The sequence below is a fragment of the Urocitellus parryii genome, chromosome 1 (genome assembly GCF_045843805.1).
Source record: "Urocitellus parryii isolate mUroPar1 chromosome 1, mUroPar1.hap1, whole genome shotgun sequence".
NCBI lineage: Eukaryota > Metazoa > Chordata > Mammalia > Rodentia > Sciuridae > Urocitellus > Urocitellus parryii.
Genome location: NC_135531.1, coordinates 89,853,762 through 89,880,737, shown reverse-complemented (window position 1 = coordinate 89,880,737; position 26,976 = coordinate 89,853,762). Strand labels below are relative to the sequence as shown.

The 26,976-nt window shown below is 33.6% G+C and overlaps 1 protein-coding gene across 1 annotated transcript in view; it reads right to left on the bottom strand.

Annotated features, from left to right (window-relative positions):
* Positions 1-26,976, bottom strand: part of Man2a1 (mannosidase alpha class 2A member 1) — a 163,187-nt gene that overhangs the window by 51,847 nt on the left and 84,364 nt on the right. Inside the window, exons 11-12 of the mRNA XM_026391315.2 lie at positions 24,179-24,293; positions 22,465-22,535 (exon numbers count right to left, since the gene is read on the bottom strand). Coding sequence (XP_026247100.2) covers positions 22,465-22,535; positions 24,179-24,293 — 186 coding nt within the window. The remainder of the gene's footprint in view (positions 1-22,464; positions 22,536-24,178; positions 24,294-26,976) is intronic.

Genomic DNA, 26,976 nt, shown 5'->3' with positions numbered 1-26,976 from the left:
CTTCCTAATTGTGTGGGGCTTTATACTTTTATCAGAGTGTTTTCATTTTTATTATTTTGATTCCTCAAAAAATACAAAATAGGTAATTAGCCCCTTTGTAAAGATATAGGAAATGACAGACTCAAGGTCACAGAGAATGTGAAGAACATAGCAAAGACTATAGTTCATTTTGTTTGATTTGTTTGATTCTTAATCAATGACAGCATTGATTTCAAATGAGAATATAGTCATCTTCTCTAAGTAACCTCATTATGGAACATAATCTAAAGAAGAGAGTTCAGGATTCTGAATCTGGAAATATATGGATTTACATATTAACAAACATGTCAATTTCTAGATTTGAGGTTCTTTCTATATTCTACCTCATTTTCTAAATTTAGAATATAATCTTTTTTTTTCAGTTGTAGATGGATGCAATACCTTTATTTTATGTATTTATTTTTATGTGATGCTGAGGATCTAACCAATACTTTATACGTGCAAGGCACATGCTCCACACTGAGCTACAACCCTAGACCCTAGAATACAATCTTGCCATATTAGTTAACAGGTAAAAAAAATTAAGATATTGAAAACAAAGGGTGTTGAGAGCCACACCCCCCAAAGGGGCCCCAGCAAACTTCCAGCTATCAGCTGATGATTGGCTCACAGCAGCCCCAGAAACTTCTGGCTGCCAAATGATTGGCTCCTCTGAGGTGATGCTCATTGGGCTGTTTCCCTGCCCTTTCAGACCATGGAGCTGCTCATTGGGGGACTTTTTTTGGCTCTGCCCACACGACCCAGCCAATCAGCCTCAAGAGCAGGTGGAAAGGCTTGTGGGAAGCCGGTGGTGGCAGTTGGGCTCTGAGGGTTTTCCTGAGGAGCTGTGTGGTTTGGTGTGTGTGTTCTAAAAATAAAGTTCGTTTCTTGTGACAAGTGGCTCCTGAATTGTGCCCAGCCAGACTGCGGCAAAAGGGAATCTTTCTGAGATATTAGTTCTTTAAAAATTGCAGTTTGTGGCTGAGGTTGTAGCTAAGTGGTAGAGCACTTGCCTTGCATGTGTGAGGCTCTGGGTTTGATCCCCAGCACCACATAAAAATAAAAATAAACAAAAATAAAGATATTGTGGTCTATATACAGCTAAAAAATACTTTAAAAATAGCAGCTTTGTAATTCCTGGACTTTGGACTTAAAGACATTCAAAATCAAATCCCCTATTATAATGCTTAGAATTTGAGAGGTTTTGGATAGGCCCAAAACGTAGCATCTGTATGTACAAAATCAGGAAATAAGATTATCGTTAGAGGTAAATGAGAAAATGCTTGGAAAACCACCTAACTTATACCAGGTACAAAGTAGAATCTCAATAATAACCCATTTCTATTTTTCCCTAATGAGATCCTCACAGAATTCCAACCAAGGACTCTGTATATTATCACACCAGATGGTCAAATCAATGAACCCATTTAATGGCACAGCTGTAAATCCTAATTTTGTGTAAAACATATATAAATCTAAATAAAATAAATTAACAAAATTGCATATAGGATAACACAAATAGCTTAAACCAAGAATTCTGATAACATGATAGCAGCAGGTGTGAGGGAATACATACACCAAGGCAGAGAATATATATACACAGCAACCACATGGCTTATAAATAAATTAAGAAGAAAGGAGAGAAGGATTCCTTCTGGTACATGTGGCTATAAAGTTAAGAATGTGCATACATAGTCTATACCAAATGGGGAAAGAAAGAAACAAATTGGTAAATCCAATATGATGGGATAGACAATAAGACAAAGGTATGACATGTGTGGGGTAGTTAGGATCATTAAGAATTAAAAAAAGTTTGTCACATTAGATTGGGTAGAGAGAAGTAATGGGAGGGGAGGGGAGGGGTAGCGGGGATAGGAAGGGCAGAAGAATAAAATAGACATTATTGCTGTATGCATATAGGTGACTGTATGACCAATGTGATTCTGCAACCTGTACAATCAGAAAAATGAGAAATTATACCCCGTTTGATTCAAATGTATAAATTGTCAAGATCATTGTACTGTCATGTGTAGCTTAAAAAAAGAATTAATCAGAAAACAAATTATTTTATAAATTAATTTTATGCCAAATGAGTCAAATGTACATACACAAAATGACAAAACTTGACAGAGAAACAAACAAACAAATAAATATATAAATAAATACAGACAAAATGACCCAACTTGTCTCAAAACAAATATATAATTTATGGTAGAAAAGGTCTTTCTAACCACAACAGGAAAATATAATATTGTATAAGGCTGACAGATTTGTGGGGGGAGAAATACTAAAATTTTTTCTGTCTTAAAAAATAAGATTAAAGAATAACAAATTTTTAAAAAGAGAAAAACCTCTATTTTTACAAATCAATAGATATCCAAACACTCAAATAGAAGCAAAATATGAATATTTAAAAAAAATCAAACGGAAGTTGAAAAGTAAATGTTTCTACTTCCAGAAGAATTGGAGTAAGCTAGTGATAGACAAGAGTTCTCACTTCTGCTAGCCTACGACAAGAGCCAAAGAACAAACTAATCATTTGCTTGAAAGCTAAAAAAAAAGAAAAAAAAAAGAACTGAGAAGAAGGAACCTTAGAGATGTGAACTGCCTGTAGTCATCTTCATCTGACAACATGCCCATTCTCAGCAAGTCAGGGGATGAGAGCTCCTGTGCAGATTCCAGTGCAGAGCCTGGAGGAAATCAATGGTGCAAGGAAGCCACAAGAGCACTGGAGTGGGAGCTAGAGGGTTCATGTTAGAGAGATGATTTTCTCATCATATTCTCACTACCAGGGCTTCACAGAGAGGGAAGCTTAAAATCTAAACAGAAAGCCTCTGAAAAGCAAAACTGAGACATCTCATCATATTCTAGGGTCTACTGGGGAGTACAGCCTGCAAAGCATATCAGGCTCTTAGCTTAATAGTATCTACATTAATAAGAGATTATGTGAACCAGTTTCAGTTCAGCATAGTCCTTGTTTAGAGTAATATCTTCTAGAAGATATTTTCTGGGCCTCTATAAATTTTATATACAATGCATAGCACACACTACAAAATTATAAGGCATCATAAACATTCTGGTTTCAATATGAAGTGTCCTCCAAAGACTTACATTTTGAAGGCCTGGTCCCCGTTGTAGCAATGTTCAGAGGTGGGGATTTTGGGAAGTGAATTGATTATGAAAGCTCTGCCGTTAATAGTGGATTAATCCATCCATAGCTTAACAGACTTCTGGGAGGTGGTGAAACTGTAGGCAGGTGAGGCATGGCTGAAAGAAGTAGGTCACTGTGGGTTCCCTTGGGGACTATTATCTTGTCCTTGGTCCTTTCTCTCCCTTATCCTTCTTTCTCTCTCTCCCCTGCCCTCCCAGTTGCCATGAACTGAGGAACTTCTGCTATGCCCTTCTCCATGATGTTTTGCAGCACCTAAGGCCCAAAGCAATAAAGCCGGCTGCTGTGGTCTAAAATCTTAAACCTTAAATCTCAGACTTAAAGTTTTCTCCTTTAAGTGGTTTGTGTCAGTTATCTTGGTCACATTAATTATAAGCTGATTAACACACTAGAAGACATAGGCACATGACTACTAAGGAGAAGGGATGAGACTAGAACTACATGTGACCCAGATATTGAAGTTAGCTGTTAAGACCTTAAAACAGTATTTCTAGAGAAAGAGAAAAACATGAATGAAGTGATGAGGATAAATACTTGAAATTAGCAACTTTGCAAATTCTTTAACACTAGAGTACAATCAGAAGAAGGTCAATTAAAAATATCCAAGTTGAAGTAGAGACCAAAACAACGGTCAACTCAGTGAAAAGATTCAATATGTGAAATAAGATGTGTATAGATGGAAGCAAGAAAGAAAATGACACAAGACAAATACTTGAACATCTAAGAATTTTCCAAAACTAATTAAAGTGATCAATCCACATATACAAAAACCATGAGCCCTGAACAAGGAAAAATACACTATAATATATCATATTATATCCCTTCCTCAAATCCTCAAAAAAGGCAAAATCTTAGAAGCAACCCGTAAAAATAAGACACTAATGTGAAAGAACCAAAACAAATATAATCACAAGAAAGTGCAGGCGCCGGGGAGAGGGGGTTGTGGGGGGGTGCCAATCTCAAAATCTATACTGAGCAAAAATCTCTTTAGAAAATGAAAAGATGGCTTTAGACAAACAAAACTGGAGCATACTGGCTCCCCGGAGACTTGTACTAAATAAAATACCAAGTCCCTAACACACAGGGAAAATCGCCAAGGGAAACATGGAACTGTAAGGAAAAAAAATGAAGAGCACACAAATAGTGGGAATATATGTGAATATTGACCATACAATATAACACAAAAGTAATAATGTGAATTATTAATAACAATAATGTGAGTATACAAAATCATGCATGCTTCTCTATGGTAAGCACTCAAAAGTAAAATAACAGTAAAATCATCTATAACCAACAAGTTAGGATAGAAAAAATGTAGTAGTAATAATTTCGACATATAAGAGGGCAAGAAAAGAGAGTAAAAGGACTTGAAAGAAACTTACCAAAATACTATTAGCAATAGCTATTCTTAGGTGGCATTATAACTCAATATTTTTTATATTTTTCAAATTTCTTATATTTAATATTTGTAATTCTAAATTATAACTTAAAAATAGTCTCTGCTTTTAACCCAATAATTCCCACCTTTATTAATAATAAGGAACTAAACAAATATAGATTAATAAACAAAAATATTCAAAATATTATATTTCATATCTAAACAATCTAAATATTTTTTAAAACTATATAAAACATTATATTCATTAGCTAATCAAAATAACAATTAAATTGAGGAAATGTCTTATTAAAGTAAAGGTTTACTATGGGTTGGAATATTAATAGCCATAAATCTATGAAGAATTCTACAAAATACTAGAAAATATATTATTATATATAAAAGAATACTCCGGGATATACATAAAGAATGACCAGTAAAGTATAAAAATAAATAAAATTTTAAAAGAAAAAAATTATACCTTAGATTTCGGGATTACTAGGGAGTATTTTGCATTCTTTCATACTTCCATATGTAAAACATTCTATAAAACATACCTATTTTTAAAATAATGGGATAAATAATGAAAACAAACAACTTCATAAAAGAAGTGGAGGGGGGAAGTTGGGCAGGCAAAAGAAATCAGAGACATTGGCTCCAGGTAGAGTGATTATAAGAATAAAGGCACAATATATGAAAAAGTTTGTTGTTTTCAGGATAAAAGCCTCTAGAATCTACACAGTAAAGTGGACCTCTAAAATGCCAATCTACTACAAAAATAGAGAAATTCCAAGCCACAGTAAGTAAAGGGCTATCTTTAAATTTCTGCAAGGAGCTTAGATCTTATGTAGGTAATGGGAAGTGACTATAAGGTTTAACATGGTCAAATCTTCATTTTAAATACATATTTCTAGTTGCTAGGTGGAGGATTTGAGAGGAAAAGACTCAGAGAAGAACAGCTTCAATAACACCTCAATAGCCCAGGTAGGAAAGGTGAATACTTAAGTTAGAGGAACAAATGAGAAACACATGTCTTATCAGTATGATTTTTGGGGGGATTTCTTCAACAAGATTAAATGCCAAAAGAGAAGGAATTGTCTCTTATAACTCCTTGTTTACAGTTAGGATAAGGTAGCTATAGCAGTACCATCAACCATGATTGAACATTATGGTTGATAGGTGCTGGGAGGAAGTTTCAAGATGAAGATAATAAACCCAGGTTTAAATTTCTTGTAGTACAATGTCAGTATGCCTGAGAATATCCACAAAAATTCATCCCAATGCTCCTAAATTAATCTATTTTTCCATAGAAAATATAAAAATTAGGCTTCCATGTCTAGTGGGCAGCATAATGGTCCTCAAGTAGAATCTATGTTACCTGTTGTAGCAGAAGCAACACTCTGTAGATACAGTTAAATTAAAGATTTGGGGATGGGGAGATTATCTCGGGTTATCTAGAATTTTTTTTAAGAGACTAAATTGTTGGTAATTTGTTAGAGCAGCACCAGGATATGAATATATCACATTACACTTTCCTATTAAAAATGGAGGCTGTTTCAGTTTCATACCTCAGACTAAAGCCTTTTTTTTTTCTTTTTTGCCGCTGAGCACAAAAGGAAAATCTTGAGTCCTAAAATGGGGGTGGGTGTGGGTAAAAAGAGCAACAAGAGCTTGGGGTTCTTGGAACCAGACTCAAACAATGACTGAAATGAAATGTGTCTAGTCCTCTGACCCACAGGGGCCTCCCCTATTCTATTTCTGCATCCACTGGCTAACAGGCCTGATGTGCCCAAGATCCCACCATCCCAGAGCAGGTATCACAACTAACAATAAGGAGAAACAAATAAAAACCCAAACCTATACTTCCTAAAAAGCAAATGACTTACAGTCCCTTACACTGGTCTTTTAAAATTCTATTTATTTTAACATTATATATATTTTTTTATTTATTTATTTTAACATTACATATATATGCAATATTATATATATATATATATATATAAATTACATATATATATTATATAAATCTATTTCTTTTTTAAGAGGGGGGAGACAGTGAGAGAGAGAGAAAGAGAGAGAGAGAGAGAGAGAGAGAGAGAGAGAGAGAGAATTTTTTAATATTTATTTTATAGTTTTTGGCAGACACAACATCTTTGTTTGTATGTGGTGCTGAGGATCGAACCCAGGCTGCACACATGCCAGGCAAGCGTGCTACCGCTTGAGCCACATCCCCAGCCCCAATTTCTTTTTAATCTTTGAATATTTTATCTAGGACCCCATTCACTGGAGAGATGCATATATGCACAAAGTTTTTCACAATTCCAAGACCTTCAAGTTTAAAATTTTTCTATTCCTATAAAATATGCCTTCTTTAACAGGAAATGTTTGTTTTCCAAAAAAAAAACCCTTCTAGAAACTATACATCAATAATCATACTTTTCTTCATTTGCTAGATATCAAAATTTATATGTTCAAGAGGAAAAACTAAAAATGATGGTTTCTGGAAGTCTCCGGTTGACACAGAAATAAATATGGCCTGATCTAATAAGAATAAAGTTCAATCTTACAGTACAGAGTACGTTTTTTTATCAGGAGTGAAAACTAGGAATTTGCCTCATTTAGTGTATAAATGTTATGTGATCTTCCTAATACATGAAAGTTGATTTCATCATTTTTCTATATATTTAGGAGAAATAACTCCTAAAAGTTGATATTATGAATTTATCATCCTGTGGAGTCATGTCTAAGGATAAGATTCAAAAGGAAGGTAAATGAGCACACTGCATGTGTGACCCAATGCAAATATAAAGCTGCCCCTTCACAAGACAATAACATGATACCTTCTAAAACTACCATGCTGTCAACTAAATGATTCCTGCAAATACTTTGCTCTTCTCAAATTCAATAATTCCATTAAATAGTACTAATAAAAGTTCCAGTTTAAGTAATGAATGAATAATATGAAATACTGAGTATTCCAGAAAGCTCTATTTTAAAATATTACTTAGGTAAAGAATCCTATTTATTCATATCACTAATATAAACAAAGCAATAAATCAAACACAGTGTATTAAAGGAACATTTTTTGTTATTTTTAACGATAAATAAATTTCACAGTAGAATTTTTCAGATGTTACAGTAATAACAATACCACCACCAACAGTTAGCACTTAATGAGCCTTCAGTACAATGCTAAGAATACAGTAAGAGCTTTACTTGAATTAACTTGTTTTGAGTCTGTAATTACCCTATGAAGTTCTAAAATCATGGGCATTTTATAGATATGAAGGGTAGTTCTTCACCCTTCAGATTATCTCAGTTGTATAATCATTCAAGTGGTAAATCCAAGATTCAAACTCCAGTAAAGCTCCAAGGTAGCTTGGTGGCAGGGAAGGTGGCCTGCTGTCCCACAGTAGGTGAACTTCTCAGGATGTATGTGCCAGAGGAGATGTACCATCTGCACACTCAGAATCCTCTCACCTCTCCACATCCCTCTTCAGATTGCTCTACACCTACCCCAGCAGCATTCACTAAAAGCAGTGACAAGACTGGACCAAAAGGGGTTCTATAAAGGGATGAAGATTATGCTATTTCTCCTGGTTTCTGGGATGAAACACAAGCAGTTCCTTCAGTAAATTCCTATTTTTTATAAGAGGTGGTAAGAGAAAAATTATTATATAAGAGGTCTTCATTTTGTAATACTCACTAATGATACTCACTAATAATTTCTTGGTTCCATGAACCAATTTTTGGATGTACTAAGTTATTTTTAAGAGTTGAGCTTTCTATTCAATGAATGCTTTAAAAAATGCTACATACTTTTAACAGACATGGTTGTGGAGATGACCTATCTCAACCTCCTCCTTTCCTAAGACCTACTGCAAGTGAACTGAAGTTTCAAAAACATGATGCTGGTTAGTGATAGCAATAGGGCTAGAATCAGTCCCCTAATTCTCAATGCAGGGGTCCCTTTACAATATTGTGTTCCTTTTAGGCATCTGACAGAGATGTGAGATCTGCCCCAAAGCTCAATGGCAAAAAAATGAGTTATTATTATAAATGTCATCGCAATCTGTAACAAAAAAATAACACCACAATACTATAAACTTTTAACCATGAAAAGTACACCAAATTTCAGGGTTTCTCCACATTGTAAAAAGTGTTTCTAAAACCCGAAATGTGACCAAAGTAGAATCAACATGTAATCTAACAACTTCTGTAAAAAGAAATGGACTGAAAAATCTTTTAACTACATCCAGTGCACAACAGAAAACACTGAATCAATTAAAAGTACAAATATTCCTTTCAAAAGAAGTATTTCTTTCTATGTATTCTAAAACTTGATGCTAAAGCAATAAAAAAGAAAATAGACAGAAAAATTGTACATAATTTGGCTGACCCCAGGAGTGTTATCAACAATTAAGTTACTTTCACTGAAAGAGTTTCTCCTAAAACAAAAATACCATCTGTTTTACCTAAAACATTAAGATGTTCTATTTTCTTTTCAATTCAGAAATCACATCTGTAGCTATTTTCTGAAAAGACACTGAAAGACATTATATTTATGGGTGACTGCATAAGGAATGATTTTCAATCAAAATGTAATTTTCATCTACTGGAAGAAAATTTCATTTCTCCAATGAATAAAATGCTTTAACTTAGGAGAACATATAGTACATAAACAGAATGATTTTCACAAATAAAAAAGACCTTAAAAGTTAACACAGTAAAATAAGGTTGTTTTGTTGTAAAACACAGAAATGGCAAATACATTCATTTCCACTGGGTATATTTCTGTTGACAAATGAAATCTATTTTGAGCAAGGTTTCCAGGTGAATAGAGGAGAACACAACAACTTTTATTGGTACCTCATCTCTTCGTGTTAGTGAGCCATCATGCAAGTGGTAAAAATATGATAACAAAACACCAACCACTTTCTATTTTCAAAAACTCTTAGAAACAACATTGGTCCAAGAAAAGATTCCCTACTACACAACCCAATGAACTGAATGAAGATGGAGAACACTAGAGAAGACATCACTCACAGTGAATGTAAACACAACGTCACAAGGGATAAAGAGCACATTTCGAAGAAAAACACACAAGCCAGCCAACCACCTATATGACTTTGGGTAAAAATTAAATATCTAAAACAAATCTGAAATCCAGGTATGTCTTACTTTGAAAAGCAGCCCAATGTTGTATATGATTTTCTTGCCTAAACAAAATAAAATAAAATAAAGTAAAGCTACTCTCCAAATAAGGATGAAATAAGTAAGGCCAAAGGCCCTATTTAAAATTTTTCTTTTACCACAAAGTTGTGAAGTGCTCTGAAGTCCAAGATGGGCTTGAAGCCCTTCCTGACTTTTTCAGGATCAGGATACCTTCACTAAAATCCTTTTCCTTGTTCCTCTTGTAGTGCACGCTTTATTAATCTGCATTTAGAAGGAAAAAAAATCTGGTTCAGAAGAGAAGACTTTGAAATATGCCACATCACTTTAGTCTATGCTCTGAACTGCTTTCAGTTAATTAGTTTTGTGTTAGCAATTTCAGGAGACATGATGGACATTAGGAGAAGAAGTTCCAAAGAAGGTAGAAACTGGAGAGAGAACTAAGTTTTCAAGAGATTGGAAAAAACAAATTGACTGGAGAATTCCTCTCATATAATCATCAATAATGTCCAGCCCCAATAAAAAGCACTTTAAAAATCACTCATATTCCAGATATTTAATTAACTGGAACACTTTCATAGTGCATGATATAACTTTAACTAGTGGTGAAAAAATTGGCACTACAGCTAAAACTGAAGAAACATTCAAAATTTATAATATCTGGCAGACGATACTATCTCATCTCCTTCTCAAAAGTTTTTCTTAGGTTCAATGAAGTCATGTATTTCCAAATATTTTAACTAAAAATTACAATTCTCTTTCCTGGATTACAGGTGGTAGTCCTCATGCTAATTCTTCCTTCATAGTGTAAAGTATCAAAACATCTTATATAATTCTACATATAGAGATAGACACAATTTTCCCTCTCCTTCTGCACTTCCCTGATGATGGTCACTGAATTTCAAGAGGTTGTAAGTTCCATACAAAAGCACTTTAATTCATCAGACAAATCATACAACTAAAAATGTAAAAATTTAACTCACTGCATAATACTAATGATACTAATCATAAACTAGATCTACACAGCTAGTTAAGGAAAGCTTGATTAAAATATGCAAAATAAAAAGACAATTAAAACATAAACTAACCAGGCAATTTAGCAGGTGTTCTCTACTTTGCCACTGTTTTTCAAGAAATAAAACTTAATCATTTTAAGTGCAATCTGTTTAATCACTTCCACAAAAAAAAAAAAACTAAAATAATTTTGTACCTAGGAACAAAATCACAGCCGACTAACAATAAGACTGAGGAAAGAAGATTCTTTTAAGTTTCACGTGAACTTGATGAAAAGAATGAACACCATGCCTTGAAAGCATTAAGAAGGCAAACCCCAAACTGTACCTCACTTAAAAATCAATGGGTGGTTCTGAGTAGACTACTGACAAACATTTTCTTCAAACTTTTAAATGACAATAAAAAAATGTACTTAATATACAATTATATTGTTTAAAGCAAACTACAATAAACTTTAAACTTTCTAATAAAAGAATTGTAAAAAATATCATTCCAGGAGGTGCAAAAATGGTATAAGAAATTTAAAATAAACTAAACAATAGATTGTGACAATCAAAAAGTTTAAAGTTCAGCCAAGAAGCCAGGTATACTAGGTAGAGTCAAGAAAAGGACCTCTTTCAAGGTTTAAAGTCAACTCCTAAATCTCCGTGTTTTAGGGTATATGGTGCAAAGGGTGAAGAGTGAGTACTGCTTAAGCAGCAATTCTTGAGACTCAGATACTTTCCAACAGACTTTGTAAAGGGATAGGAATCCAGACAAGAAGAAAACCAGAGACTCAAACATGGATAGCAGTTACAATTCAATGCCATTCAAAAGAGTCAGGTTGGTTTCTGCTGTATTTTATCTTTTTTAGGGAATTTGCTAATTGTTTTATGTAATTTCACAATTCTCCTAAACCATTACTTTACAGATCTACAGTCTCTATTCTTTGAAATATAAAAAGCTCTGAAAAAAACAAAAGATTTTTCATAACTCATTTAATGGTAATACCTAAACCAAAATGACACAAAGCTATACAGAATCTTTATTTTCCCACTGGATTTGGAGACTTTCTCAGCATATCTAACAGTGCATTGATAGTAAATGATGGCAATGGAGTAGGAAGTTATCACTCTCACCAGAAGCTGGCATCTGTTCAAAATTCCTAGAGCAACACAATTATTGAGGATCTTCTACATGCTCCTGCCTCTTCATCTCCTTTAGATGTTAACACAATCTGAAGCTACAGACTTTATAAAAATACTGTGAACAAACTACTTCTATATTTTAAAGACTATCAAAACTAGATGGACATTTTTACCTTCAAGTTGGTGATAAAATTTACAACACCACTTTGGATCTCTTTCAATTAAATGGCTTCCAATGCCCTTTTTTAAAAATATATTTTTTTATTCCTTTGTTTTATTTATTTATTTTCATGTGGTACTGAGGATCAAACCCAGTGCTTCACATGCACTAGGCAAGTGCTCTACCACTGAGCTACAACCTCAGTCCTCCAATGCCCTTTAAATTCATTTTTAAATTCTAAATTTTGATTCATCCTCAGTTAGCTAAGTTGATTATATCAAGAAATATTTTAAAATTTATTTTTAAAAAGGAAGAAAGGGCACATTGTCTAAGTGTTTTGATACTTGAAAATATCTTTTTGTGGTCTTCACATAGGAAAGATAACTTGGAGGTGCTGGGGATGTAGCTCACTGGTTGAGTTTGCCTAACATGCATAAAACCCTGGGTTCAATCCTCAGCACTACAAAAAAAAAAAAAAAGGAAAAAAGAAAACTTTGAATATAAAATGATTCAAATTTTAGTATTATCATAGAGAAGACTTAAACATCTTTGTTCCATTTGTACACTACACATCTTCACCTGGACACCTTTGAACTGAACTAAGTTACTAAGTGCTTTAGGACATGACTCTTCATTTATACTCTCTATAATGTGGCCCTTTCCATGAGGTAAGTGAGGCCTCTGCTTGGAAAAGTGTTCATCAATTATACCTTTACTCATTGCCTTTACTGTATTTTTTTCCTAAAATAAATGAACTCTTTTGTTGGAATCTTGTATTCCACATCTATCGTTGTCTTCCTCATTGTTTCCATTCACCTTCCTTTTTTCTCCATTTTTAAAACAGCATTTCATAGGCTCTTTTTCATGTCATGGACATACCCTTTCACAACACTAGCTTCAATCATCCATATCCCTAGTGAAGATATTGTTATTGTTTGCCCAACTATCTTTCCTTATCTCACTTCTCTTTTTCCCACTTCATCTTGCCACCTTTTCAGCTTTATGTTCTCTGATGTGTACTTCTTAGAGATAATGAATTCAAACTAGATTTTTTTTCTTTTTTTTTCCTTTTTCTGGCCTCAGTAATACTAATAGATCATTTTTAAAAGAAAGTTGTTTTTCTGAGTCTTCACATTACCCCTGTTTTCGTGTCATTCTGTAGAGCTTTCACACAAGTTTCCTACAATTACTTTCCATTCATTTGTCCTTATAGAAGTAGACACCCACCCAGGCCCTGTGTTTACCAAAGGTACCCTTGGGTTATTAATTTTGGCATTAGTTGAAGTCCCTTTCTTATCTAGAGTTAGTTTACTTGACAAATAATTTGTTGAGCATCACTAGTGTGCCAAATACTTGCCAGGGAATTCAAAAGCAAACAAATCCACTGTCCCCATGGAGCTAATATTTTAGCAAGGAAGATGGACAACAAGGAATAAATAAAATAACCAGTTTGTTTAATAACACCATTAAGGATATAAAGAAGATGCAGTGACAGAGAAAAGAGTAATAATAAGCTCACATGCATAGATTCAGACTGATTGCAAATTCCCAGAAGGCTCACATCCAAGATGGCTGTGCCCGACTGGTATTCAATCCTCGACATCAGTTCTGATGGTTTTGAACACAAGGAAAGTTTCTCTCTTCAACAATAATATCACAGTAATACGGCCCATGATGCCACCATCAACTGAAATTTCCTTGAGCAAATACTTCTCTAGACTGGTGATCTACCATCATTTCTCACTTGTTTCTAACTACTTTACATCTGGTAGATTCAGTCTCCAAATTCATTGCAAAATATGCAGTGAAAGCCCTCTTGTCAATGTAATCAAGGCTGGCAACAGATCTATTCAATGAGAGTTAAAACTGACCTGGAAATAAAAGTTAAAGTAGGAAATCATTATGACAAGTACCAATTACTATCAACACTGTACAAATGTACATGATACTCTAATCTACTGATGTAAGAACAATTCTTATGGGACAACTTAGACAATGGAAAAACTAATTGGAGTTTTTGTCCTATTTTTTGCATAACCAAAAACATGATGAATCATCTGTGGTTTTAAGCTTAGGTTTCTCTACATATAGAATGAGAACTTAAATTTGTGAATATTAAGCAATCTGAGGATTGTTTCTACATTTTTATGATTTCTTTCCACATCTTTTTGCAGTTGTCTCACCAATATTAATCAGTGACTCACCTTTGTTGAATCTTTCCAAAGCAGTCAACTTTGTAAAAGAGGTCTTTTTATATAACTCATCAGTTTAATTAAAAAAAATTATAAGGGGAAAATAACAATAAAAATCTGATTCAGAGATAAATAACTGATATGATAATCACAACTGTGGTATGTTGACTGTCAATCCAAGGTTTTGGAGTTTCCATGATTGTTCATCATCTTCTGTTTTCATAAATGCTTTAATGGGAAATTAAGTCAGTCTTAGGGTTCCTAGTCAGTCATCATGTAAACTGGAAGTCCCTTTTTTTTAATAAAATAGGTATTATTTCATATAAGTCAATGCAAGGTTGAAACAGTGTTTTAGGAATTAATGCTCATGATTCCTGATGACACAAAATATACAGAAATTATAAGCGTGGAGGACACAGTGAAATAGATATAGTCTTTCCTGTTCATTTCATCCTCCAAAGAATTTTATATTTCTCTAAAAATTAGGTCAAGTGAAAAACCTGTGAATGATTAATTTAAAATGGAAAACATCAGGTAAGGTCACTTTATGTTGCCTACCCAGACATGATTGCTAAACCACATCAAAAGACTAGTCAATGCAAAGAACTTTAAATATAAAATCAACTTATCATGTTGAAGGTACTTTCAATTTTCTTATAAACTTCTTAGACTTAAAATAATATACTATGTTCTATTTGGTCCTTTTTATTTTTTGGTTTTATTTATTTATATATTCAGCTATTATTTATTTATTTATTTATGGTCCTGGGGATTGAACCCAGTTATTGTACAACTGAGCTATACCCACAGTGCTTTTTATGTTTTATGTTGAGACATAGTCTTGCTTAGTTGCCCAGGGTGTCCTTGAACTTGCAATTTTCCTTCTCAGTCTCCTCAGTAGCTGGAATTACAGGTATATGCTACCGTACCTGGCTAGGATAGGTCTTAATCTAATATAACTGGCATCCTCAAAAAAATTCCAGAAACTAAACAGAGCACAGAGCAAAGAGGATGTCAAGTCACAGGGAGAATAGCATCTACAGCTAAGGCATGCCTGAGGCTACTAGAAGCTAGTAGAGAAGCATTGAACAGATTCTCCCTCGAAGTCACAGAGGAACCCCTCCTGATGCCACCTTAATTTCCACCTTCTAAACTCCAGAGCTGTGAGACAATACATTTCTCTGGTTTAAGCCACCTAGTTTATGGTACGGTTTTTGTTGTTGTTTATTATCTGACCCTCATCTACCCTTGCCCCAGAACAGAGGGTTGAACTCAGGTTTGCTCTAACACTGAGCTACATCTCTAGCTTTTTTTTTTTAAATTATTTATCAATTTTTTTTTCTAAATTTTGAGACAGGGTCTTAATAAGTTGCCCATGCTTGCCTTAAACTTGCAACCTTCTGCCTCATCCTTCCTACTAGCTGGGATTCATAGGCATGTGCCACTGAGTCCAGCTATTCTATTCAGTCTTTTAGGAAAAAATATTTCTAAAAATACTTCAATAGATTACAAACAGGATGAAATATGCCTCTAGATCATCAGAGAATTAATCAAACTATATCTTGAAAAAGTTAAAGTTAACAAAATATAATACAGATATAATGTAAAATAATATAGACATAAATACATTTTATAATCAAATTATGATTAAACAGAAAAGCATCTCGCAAAAGAGTTTATGAGCTCTCCCCCTAAATTCAATATAAATTCATAAACTCATTATACCATTACTGCCAACAGAGACGTAGACTAGATTAGCTCAGATTTTATGTTTTTAAGGGTCTTTAGCATTAACAATTAGCAATTCTCCAACAAATAAAAAATTTTACAGCAGATTTAAAGGTAAGAAGTTTCAGGAGTTCAGAAAAATAGAACCTGTTGAGGATCTAGGGTATCAATTCCTAGTCAAATCATGTTTTTTATTATCACCTTAAATTTCCTTGGGATAATTTTTAAATGCAGCCCATCATTTCTGGGTTTGTTTGTGGTGCTGGGTATTGAACACACAGCCTTGTCCAAGCTAGGCAAGTAGCTCTAACACTGAGCCACAACCCCAGTCCTCCAGAACATCATTTTCAAGAAAGAAAACCCTTTCTTTATCTTCCTGACTTTATGCACTTATTTTTCAGCTAATCAATGTGAAGCCATTTCCATAATAGTTTCTAGTAAATGGTAAGATTTCAGGGCAAACCATTATAAGCCAGGAGCAACAGCGCAGTTCTTAAACTAATTATCACTGCTAGCACTCTTTCACCTACCTACAGCCAAGCACTAGGTAAGCTCCTTCTGCATATTTACAACTCTTGTTATCAGACTCCTTTGTCAGACCAGAGCTGCCTTGGTTCAAGTCGTGGAATTTCAGTTTCATTCTTAGGCTACAAATGCTTCTACCAAATGTATGTTATAATAAAGTTGCCAGAATCTGAGTGGTTATAATTCTGTCTTCCTACAAATTCCATTTCCAAACAACAAAAATAAAGTTTTGAGATTGGTTTCTTCATTTAAAACTTACACTTAAGCAACCGTTTCGATACAGTATAGATACCTTTTCAGATACATTTTTACTTGATTTACAAATGCAGTGATGACAATGACAACAAAGGAAAACAGAATCATCTGAAACCTTGAATCTCATTATACTAATAGATAATTATTGCCAGGACAATTATTAATAATAACACTAAAAATAAAAAAATGCAGGATTGAACAAATACTCCACATGTCAATAACAACAACAAAAAGTCATGAAGTCAACTCAATCAGCTATTTGGGAATACCTTTTGCAGCCCTCATGATTAAGAAACCCTAAACATGATATCTTGATGATGTTAATTCTATAAGAATGTGATGATGTTTAGATGAAACCTAAACATTTTAAATCTCAAATATGTACCTCTACAAATTCAAAGCTCTACTGATTTGCAATTTATTTTATTTGAAGGTAGTATTAATAAGTTCATTCACTAGGAAGCACTTTTGGCACCCAACCTCCAAATATCATCTAGGGAGAACATATACCAGATGCCACATTTTCACACACACTATGAGCCACATACTATGCATATCTGGTGTCTAAAACTTCATATTCTCTTCAATCAATAATTAAATGTATTCCAAAAAATCCTTATATTGAATTCTTACTATGTTGAATGTAATACACAGGCATACTGGTAGAAATAAATGAAAGAAATAGTTTCCACCCTCAAGGAGTTTACAATCTAGTGGGATTAACTTCAAATAATTACACTGGCAGAATTAAGCCAGCATCAAGGGCTAGCCCCAATTTAGATGAAAATTTGGGGCCACCATCATAATGGGATGGGCATCTTGGAAGGAGACTGAGTTTATTTTGCACATGGGAAAAATGGGAATCATGGTAGCCAGTAGTTCACCTGTGACAGTCTCCAAGGATGACTGCCATCAGTCCCTCTGCTTTTTATATGTGTTCCACATACCAAGAAATAGAGAATAATTCCCTTCCCCTTGTATCTTGGCTAACCTTAGTGACTTCCTTGACCAAAAGAAGTAGTAGAAATTACCTTTAGGACTTCCATGTGAGGTCCTAAGAAGCCTTGAAGTTTCTACCCAGAAAACTCTCAGGTATCTAACTCTTGGACCTCATTCTCGGAAAGTGCCACCACAGCTAAGGAAGCCACATCATATAAAGAGGCCACATGTGAGCACAGGCAGTTGACAGCTCAACTCAACTCAGTCAATGAGCAGCAGCAACATTCGGCAATGGAGAGTCCTCTTGGACCCAGCCCTGTTAAGCATTTGGGGAATTCCATTCCCATTCTGTAATTGACTGTAACAGTATGAGAGACCCTAAGCAAGAACTGGCCAGCAATTCTACAGAATCCCAGGAGTGATAGTAAACTGTATTGAAGGCATTAAGTTTTAGAATAGTCTGCTTAGGCAATAGACTACTAAAACATTTGATTATCAGGTCACACTTTCTTCAATAGGCAATAAGTCCCTGGAGAATACTGAGACAAAAAATAACTTTCTCAGAGCTCTGCTTTGGGGTAGATTCCTCTAATAATTACACGTAATAATGAGGGTCATAGAGAAACTGAACACAAAAAGGACAAGAAGCCACTATAATAGTCCAAGCAAAGTCAAAGAGCTTGGTGCTGATAACGCCAAGGTCGCGGGTTCGATCCCCGTTCAGGCCACCATCTAGCTGATTGGCTCCTCTGTGGTGATGCTCATTGGAGATGTTCATTGGGTTGTTTCCCCGCCCTTCAGACTGCCAGCTGATGATTGGCTCACAGCGGCCCCAGCAACATCTAGCTGATTAGCTCCTCTGCGGTGATGCTCATTGGGCTGTTTCCCTGCCCTTTCAGACCATGGAGCTGCTCATTGGGGGACTTCTTTGGCTCCGCCCACGTGACCCAGCCAATCGGCCTCAAGAGCAGGAGGATTGTGGGAGGGGGAGAGGCGTGTGTTGGAGTGAGAGGCTTGTGGGAAGCCGGTGGTGGCAGTTGGGCTCTGAGGGTTTTTTCCTGAGGAGCTGTTTTGTTTGGCGTGTGTGGTTCTAAAAATAAAGTTAGTTTCTTTTGACAAGTGGCTCCTGAATTGTGCCCAGCCAGACTGCGGCATTGGTACTAGGAAAAAGAGTATGGATATCAGAGATGAATAGGGGTAAAATCCAAAGACTCCAATTGGTGAAATTTAAGAACAGAAGGCATTGGTCAAAGTGAGTTCTAGGGTTACAGAACTGAGACAACCAAAAACACAGTAATTCTATTAATCAAGATTAGTCAAAAGGCATATATGAAGAAAATCAGAGGAAATTACGTTTTAAGTGCTGGGAGGTCAATAAAGTAGAATCATTCAATAAGCAAAAGGCATTGGGGCATAGAGTGCCTTTTATGAAATTAAATACTTTTTATATCTGGTTGATATCTGAAATCACCCAAAGCCCAGAAAACATTGACTTTCATTGTGTCTTCACAGTGTAACAGGTTTCTTTTCAAGTTAATCTCTTTTCTAGGCAGGACAGATGGAGGGAGAGAGGACGGAAAGAGGGAAGGAGGGAGAAAAAGATAGATGCATAGAATAGCTTTCCAACAAATACATTACTAAAAATTAAAAGCACTTAAAAGCAAATTTATAATAGTAGTTTGAACAAATTAATCTCAAACTGAAACAGTTTGCTATGTTTTAAACGTGCCCCTACCCCCAACCCCCTGCAATGTTCATGTATTGGAAACTTAATCCCCAATGCAACAATATTGAGAGGTGAGAGCTTTAAAAGGTGATTAGGTCCCGAGGCCTCTGCCCCCCACCATAAATGAATTAATGGTTATCACAAGAGCAGGTTAGTTAGCTTGCCAGTGAGTTCCTGAAAAAATGATGGGTTTAGACCTTCCCCCACCCTCTTTCTTTGGCAGGCTCTCCTGCCATTTCACCTTCCACCTAGGAATGATACAGCCAGAAAGCTATTGCCAGATGCAGCCTCTCCATCTCAACTTTTCGGGCTTCAATACCATAAGCCAAATGCATTTCTGAACACTATAAATTACTTAGCCTGGTATTTTGTTACAGTAGCAAATCAAACCAAGACAAATTTTCTACTTAAAAGTTAAATTCTTCCAAGTCCCCAATCTTGCAAGTCTTTCTATTAAGTTGTTTGTAAACAGTGTCTGTAGAAAATTATGAATGTAAAGAAACAAAAACATCTACTATGTTTAAGGACTCTTTACGGCTAGACAATTTATGACTTGCTCAAGGGGCCCTAACTTTAACTCTTAATAGTAACTGTGTATTCTACACAAAAACTATAAAATTCACACATTACATAGCTCACATAACCTAGTGAACTAAATACAAAGATGTATATTATACTATGTTATATTCATAATTAATGTTGCCAATGCCATGATAAAATAATTTATACCTATTTAAATCCTATGGGTTTAAATTAGTGTTTCTCAATATTTTTTACATTAACACTATGGACTTGTTTCAAACTATATGTTTTCTAATCAATCACCATATAGTTTTAATACCTCACATAATCTATTTATCTGTTTTATACTATATTTGTGCTTTATATTAACAAAAATAAGATATTTTACAAATCCCTCCAAATTTTCACCCTCCTGGGAAGAATATCTCTGTCATTGTGAATACATGGTTTATTTAGGTTAATAATTTGATGCTTAAATAGAAACTATATTTATAATTAAAATAAAGCTAAGCCCTTGAGCATTATGGAAGAATAAGAGAAAGACTCATAGCCATACTTCTAAAATCTCTAAATAATAACTGAGATCAGCAATTATTTACTGTGCAGCACACATTCATTTGAAAGGTCACTATCATTATTCTTCACTGATTTTCCTAAACAATCAGTAATGAAAGTAATTTGTGGCTAATAAGTTAAATGTAGATTTTATAACCAAAAATAAAAACTTCTATTAATAAAGTTCTCAAGTACAAAATGGACAAAATACATAAAAATAAGAATCTGATAATCAGAAGGATTCCCAATTTATCTAATTTTGAAAATGGCACTGACATTTGATAGAAAAGTACTAGAAAAAAAATAATAAGAGGAAAAACATTATTTAAACACAAACTGTTTTACAAAAAAATATTAAAAAGCAATCATTTTACTAATAACCTTTAGAATTCTATTTGTTTATTTATAATTAAAACTCACCAATACTAAGGTTCAAAGATAATGTTTCCTTAATTATACCATAATTTTCTGAATTTCTCAATGTAGCATAACTAAGGATAAATTATCAATTATTGCTGGTGAAGGTTAGAACATTAAAGGAAGGAAAAAATTACAGGAATATATTTCTTTTTTGACCCATTTTGACCCCAGCCCACCTCATCCCACCCACACCAATATGTATCTAGAACAAAAATAAGAGATAGAGATAGAGTGTAAATTACTTAGAGTAAGTATTTATTATTCTTTCAGGAAGCAAATCAAAAGATCTTTCCTCCAACAAAACATAAAAAAAGAAAAAGTTAATAGGAGTATTATGTCTAAAGCCAAATAGGCTACCAACACTCTAGATTATTAGGGATATAATACAGACATACAACCTCAAATGTACTAAACATTGCTTAGTTAAAAATTAAGGATATATTTTAAAATTTTATTATTGGTCTTTCTTTCAGTGTCATTATTTTTTCATCCTATGACCTTGCAGCCTGAAAGCTTTAAGACTTCAGTAATGTTGGTGATAATGTTAGAATTACTAAAAATCACTTCTCTTGTTCTAAGGTCTAAGCTGTATAAGTCTTAAGTCTCTACTGAAAAAAATTAGACCACTAAGGCATTAGTCTATTCTTAACCAAAACCCCAACTTTACTAGCAGTTGCAAATATAATCTAATACTTTCAATTCCACTTATTTTTAATAAAGCATAGTTAATTAAAATCATGAACTCTTCAAAATTATTTTTTTATTCTTTGATTTTTAAAGAGGCGACAATTCCTCAATTAAGATGGTAAAGAGTTACACTACAAAACATGCTACATATCTGGATGCACTGCATGACAGAATAATATTTAGCCATTAAAAATAGGTACCTTGGTGGTGAAAGAATGACTAATAAAAACAGAGCACACTTCTCTATAAATCAAAGGTAGCCACCAATTAAATGCCCTAGTTTTTGTTAATAAACAAATTTACCATAAGTTAATGTTGCTAAAAACAAAGCAATCTGACTAACAAAATGACAATTTTATAGTGAACAATTTATAGAAGGAAAACTGACAGCATTTTAATATATACAATAATAATAATAATATATAATATTAACACATATAACAATAATATTATATATAACATATATATATATATACATACACATGTCTATGTATATATATATAAACAAAAGTAGGATTAGGGATTAATAGAAACCAGTAAACGACATGAAAGGTAAATCATGAAAGGATATAATCGAAAGTAATCAAAATTACAAAGGGCATTTTTTAATCACAAGCTACACACCATACTTTATAGTTTAGAAAAATATTCTTCTAGTAGTTTATTTAGCAATGTATCAACCACTGTGTTAGCTACTAGTATTAAACATGAAAGAGTCAAGGAAGAAAATATATTTCTTCAAACAGAAATTTGGAAATTAATGAATTGATTAAATTGAATATTAACTCAAAATACATGCTGTCTAAAAACCAAAACATGAAAGCCAAAACAAAAGTCAGTCAGAAAAACGGTAAAAATTTATAAGAAATTACAAATTTACCTTGGCTCCTGTATACTCGGTTTTATTACATGGTTTTGTGGCAGAGAATCTTGTGATTTTTGTATTGAACTCTATAAAAGTGAAAAATAATTTATTTTATTTTTAAAACAAAATCAGCTATGCAATAGTACTATGCAAACATCTTTAAAAGGGTACAACAGGAAAAGAAATTTTTCTCAAGCTACATAATGTACATCAAAATTCAAAGTAAATAATCTGTGAATATGTATGTGCATTTGCACACAAATATGTTCAGACTTCAAGCATAACATACATGATCACAGCTAGAGTACACAATGAGTCATTCCACTTAGGAACCAAATCAGAATTCTAGACAAAATTCTGCAAAAAGATTTACTATTTTACTTCTTTATCATATGTTTCAGATCTGTAAGAAATATATGTCCATTTCTTATAACTTTTACTTTAAAATGAAAATGTATGATCATTGCTTGATTACAAGTATCAGTCTATAAAAATATTATAGCTGCATCTCTGATTCCAGATGTGTAAACTCAAATTACATATAAAATTCAAAAACCCAATATTCATCATAGAGTCTAATGATAAACATTTTAATTTAAAAATATCTGATGTGAAATGCAGTGGTACATGCCTATAATCCCAGCACCTAGGGGGGATGACAAGTTTGACATCAGCCTGGGCAACTTAACAAGACACTATCTCAAAAGAAAAAAGACTAGGGATGTAGCTCAGTAGTAGAGTGCCCCAGGTTCAATTCTAGTACTTCAAAAATAAATAAGTAATTAAAATAAAAATATCTGAGTTAAGTGAAGTTAAAAGAGGATTATACTCAATCATATTCTGTCTTTCCTACTGCAGAACAGCATGTTCTACCTTTCAGAACATTTTGTTATAATAGTTTTTCTGATCCTAACGACAGACAAGGCAAGACATACATTACATACATACGATAAATGAATGAGGGCCCATAAAAGGTAAGTAACTTTTTCAAGGACCATACAACCAGGGCTGAGGCTAGTAGCTCATAAACCCTTTAACAGTGCTCTACTGCTAATATACTTAAGCATTGCACATAGCATTCAATGGACTTATCTAGAAACCAGAATACCATTCAAACCTCGAGTTTATCAAGAACAGTTAAGGGGTGGTGTTGTAGCTCAGTGGTAGAGCATTTGCCTAGCATGTGTGAGGCGATGGGTTTGATTCTCAGCATCACATAAAAATAAATAAATAAATAAATGTGTTATGTCCAACTACAACTAGAAGAAGAAGAAGAAAAGAGGAAGAGGAAGAAGGGGAGGAAGAAGAGGAAGAAGAGAAGGAAGAAGAAGAAGAAGAGGTTCAGGACTCTAAAAAATTCAAATATGAAGAGGTTTCTAATTTAGCCAAACAGAATAACTAATTACATTATACAACTGCCTTACAATATACCTTAAAAGTGTTCTAAAATTCTATATTTTTTAACTTGAAATAAGTTCATGGTGTTATTTTTCAGTCTAAGATCTAGTCAGAACAAAATATATATTAGAAACAAAGTGCAGATACACTGATAGAAAAGAAGAATATGCAGTTAAATTGTATCAAGTGATAAATTCTTTTAAATACTGTGCAAAGTAATCATTTGAGTTCAATATCATTTTTCATTCAATATCATTTATCATTCCATTTTCTAATCCAAGAACTAAAGAATCATAAATTTTTATGATGACAATAAAAGAGATCAACTAACCATCTCTAGGAGGGGATCAGATGAGTAAGACTCAAATGTGGGTTTGTTTTTCAAAATAAGAAGAAATGCAGAATCTCCAATAATCTTCTCCAAAGCAAGTAATGAATGAAAGAGTCTGTAAACCAAAAATTTTATTAGTCTTAGAATTAAAAACCATGCAGACATTGTTTTCAGTTTCTTTACTAATGGTCATACCACCAATACCATCATCTTTGTGTTCACAAAAGGAAATCTATAATAAATATATAACAAAGTGTCTCTTTGTTCCCCAAAACTGAGACTTAGGGTAAAAATGGTTAATCAGAAACAATCACTGCTAAGCATTCATTTAAAATAAAAAACATTTTGTTTATACCTGAAACATATTACCTTATTCAAACCTTTTATACTCTCTTTGACTACCATTTCAAATAGTAAGAATATCCAGTATGATCACCCCAAAAACTATAAGGTAGTCTACCAAAAAGCAATAATTTTCTTTTACTTTAAACTTCAACAAAGTTAAAACAGTGATGAAATAAAACATTAATCAGTATAAAACCATTTCCCAAGAATTAAAGGTGATATTTTGTGGACCTTAGTCTCATGTTATTGTACAAGAGAAATGTGAAGAAGAGTTTCTCATTAATCTGGATAATGAAATTGTCTTCATTTTTGGTATTTTTCTTGGCCCTTGAAATTAATGTCTTCAAGTTGTTAATTTTATATCTGATGAACTAAAGGATTTTAAGAGTCTATTGATCTATGATCAGTTCTGAAATATAACCTCAGTACATCACCAGCCATTGCTGAAGAAATATATATTGGGAAAAAATCTTGCTCAAAGTTCTGTTTTTTGTTTCAAAATTAATCACACTTCTTGAAGGCTTCACACATCGGGCATCCTTAAGTAAATGAACAATAGAGAAATCTATGGAGAAGCCTCATTGTGTACCAATCAATCATCACAATGCATTTATTATCCTTATAGAGTCATTGTCTCATTTTCTCCAATACAGGAATCCATTCTTTCAAGTATTTCTGTTGTCATGCAACAACAACAAAGTTAATAAAATAATTAGAAGTACCTTTTGTTTTGTAGAACAAGATCAATAAGTTATTAATTAAATACATTTACACAGCAAATCTATAACTGTAATATGAAAATTTTATGGTTTTGAATTCATTCCATTATCTAGTTAAATTTTTCAGTATATTCAAATACACTATTTGAGTAATACTTCCAATACTATTAAGTGTTTTCACCAGACTAAACAACCACATAAATGAATACAGATCAGTGATGGAAACAACTCCCTCAGCCTAAGTTTGTTTCTATTATCTACATAGTTATCTTCATTAGGCAGCATGAACTTACAGAATAAAAGTCACATCCTCTTACAGCTAAAATCACACATATATAACAATATATTACAGAGTCCTAATTAAACTGAGGAAAGCCACAAATCAACATGGCACACATGCCACCTTCTAATGCAATGAGCACTAAAAACTATAGCAGAATATGTCCCAAATGCTTTCTCAGGACGCATAAAACTGTTTTGTTTAAAACCAAAGAAAATGGAACATTAAATAAGTTTGAGAAACACTGGATGAAAGAAAATTTTAAATGTTAAATCATTTTATTAGTATATGGAATTTCTCAGAGATTCTAACTTTCAAACATGCACTTACCCTATTAATATGGAACACTATTCAGGGAAAATCACTTAGGAATCACAGCTTTCTAGTTTGCTGTCACTGCTGTTGTTTAAACAGATGGCATCATGTCTGTCATTCAACAGTTTGATCTATATGTTTAGGACCCTCATGCTCAGCTGTTGTTCAGTTTTTCCAACCTACATTATTTACAACTTAGGAATAAAAAAGGGGAAGAATTCTAAAACCTTTTGTAACTGGTCTCATTACCATTTCTTCTCTCCTTTCAGCTAAGCCTCACTCTCTACCTTTAAGCTGAACATCCATTATAAACACTGTCTGTAATTTATATATTCATGCCACAATTTAGAATTAACCTCAAAACATGCCATGATGTAGTCTTGTAGTTTATAGTTATATAAACATTGTAATACTACTGTTGAGAACATGATTCTGAGTTATTCTGGAATGGCAGAGGAAAGATAGAAGGGGCCTGGATCCCCTCTGACATTAAGGAGCCGTCATACGTAACCCAGTTACCTGCTAACTTCTTTCACATAACATACTAACAATTAGGACAAGATATATTCTGTTTGGGCTTGCTATTACTAGCAGTCAAATGTAATCCCTAACTCATATACTTGTACCCAATCTTTAGCCAATGTTTGAATGAACAGTACTCAACAGTCCATGTACAGAGAAAATGCTAGCTGCCTCTCGGTAATTCTCTAACTTGTGTTTTGAATTTCCTCTTTAAAATGTGCTAATGATCTGATAATTGTTTATGACTTTTCAATTGAAGTGTGAAGTACTTGCAAAGCAAATTTACAAATGTCAAGTACAATTTGAGAATTACTATGTCTTTTTTTTTTTCCTCTAACATACAATTCTCTATGGGGCTGTTTGTGTTTTGTTTTTTTTAAAGCTAAGAGCAATATAAAACATATTTAGGAACTAATGACATGCTCTGTAACAAAACTCAGGGACCTGTACTTAAATGTCTAATATGGCAGCCAGAGAGAGCAAGTAGCAATGTAGTAGAGTGACTTCTCCATGTCTTCTTAGGAGCTCTGCCCTAGTCTTATTCCAAGCCTGACTTTTAACTCTCAATACCAAGGAGGCAGAAGCCAGTGAATAGGAAAAATGAAGGATATGACACT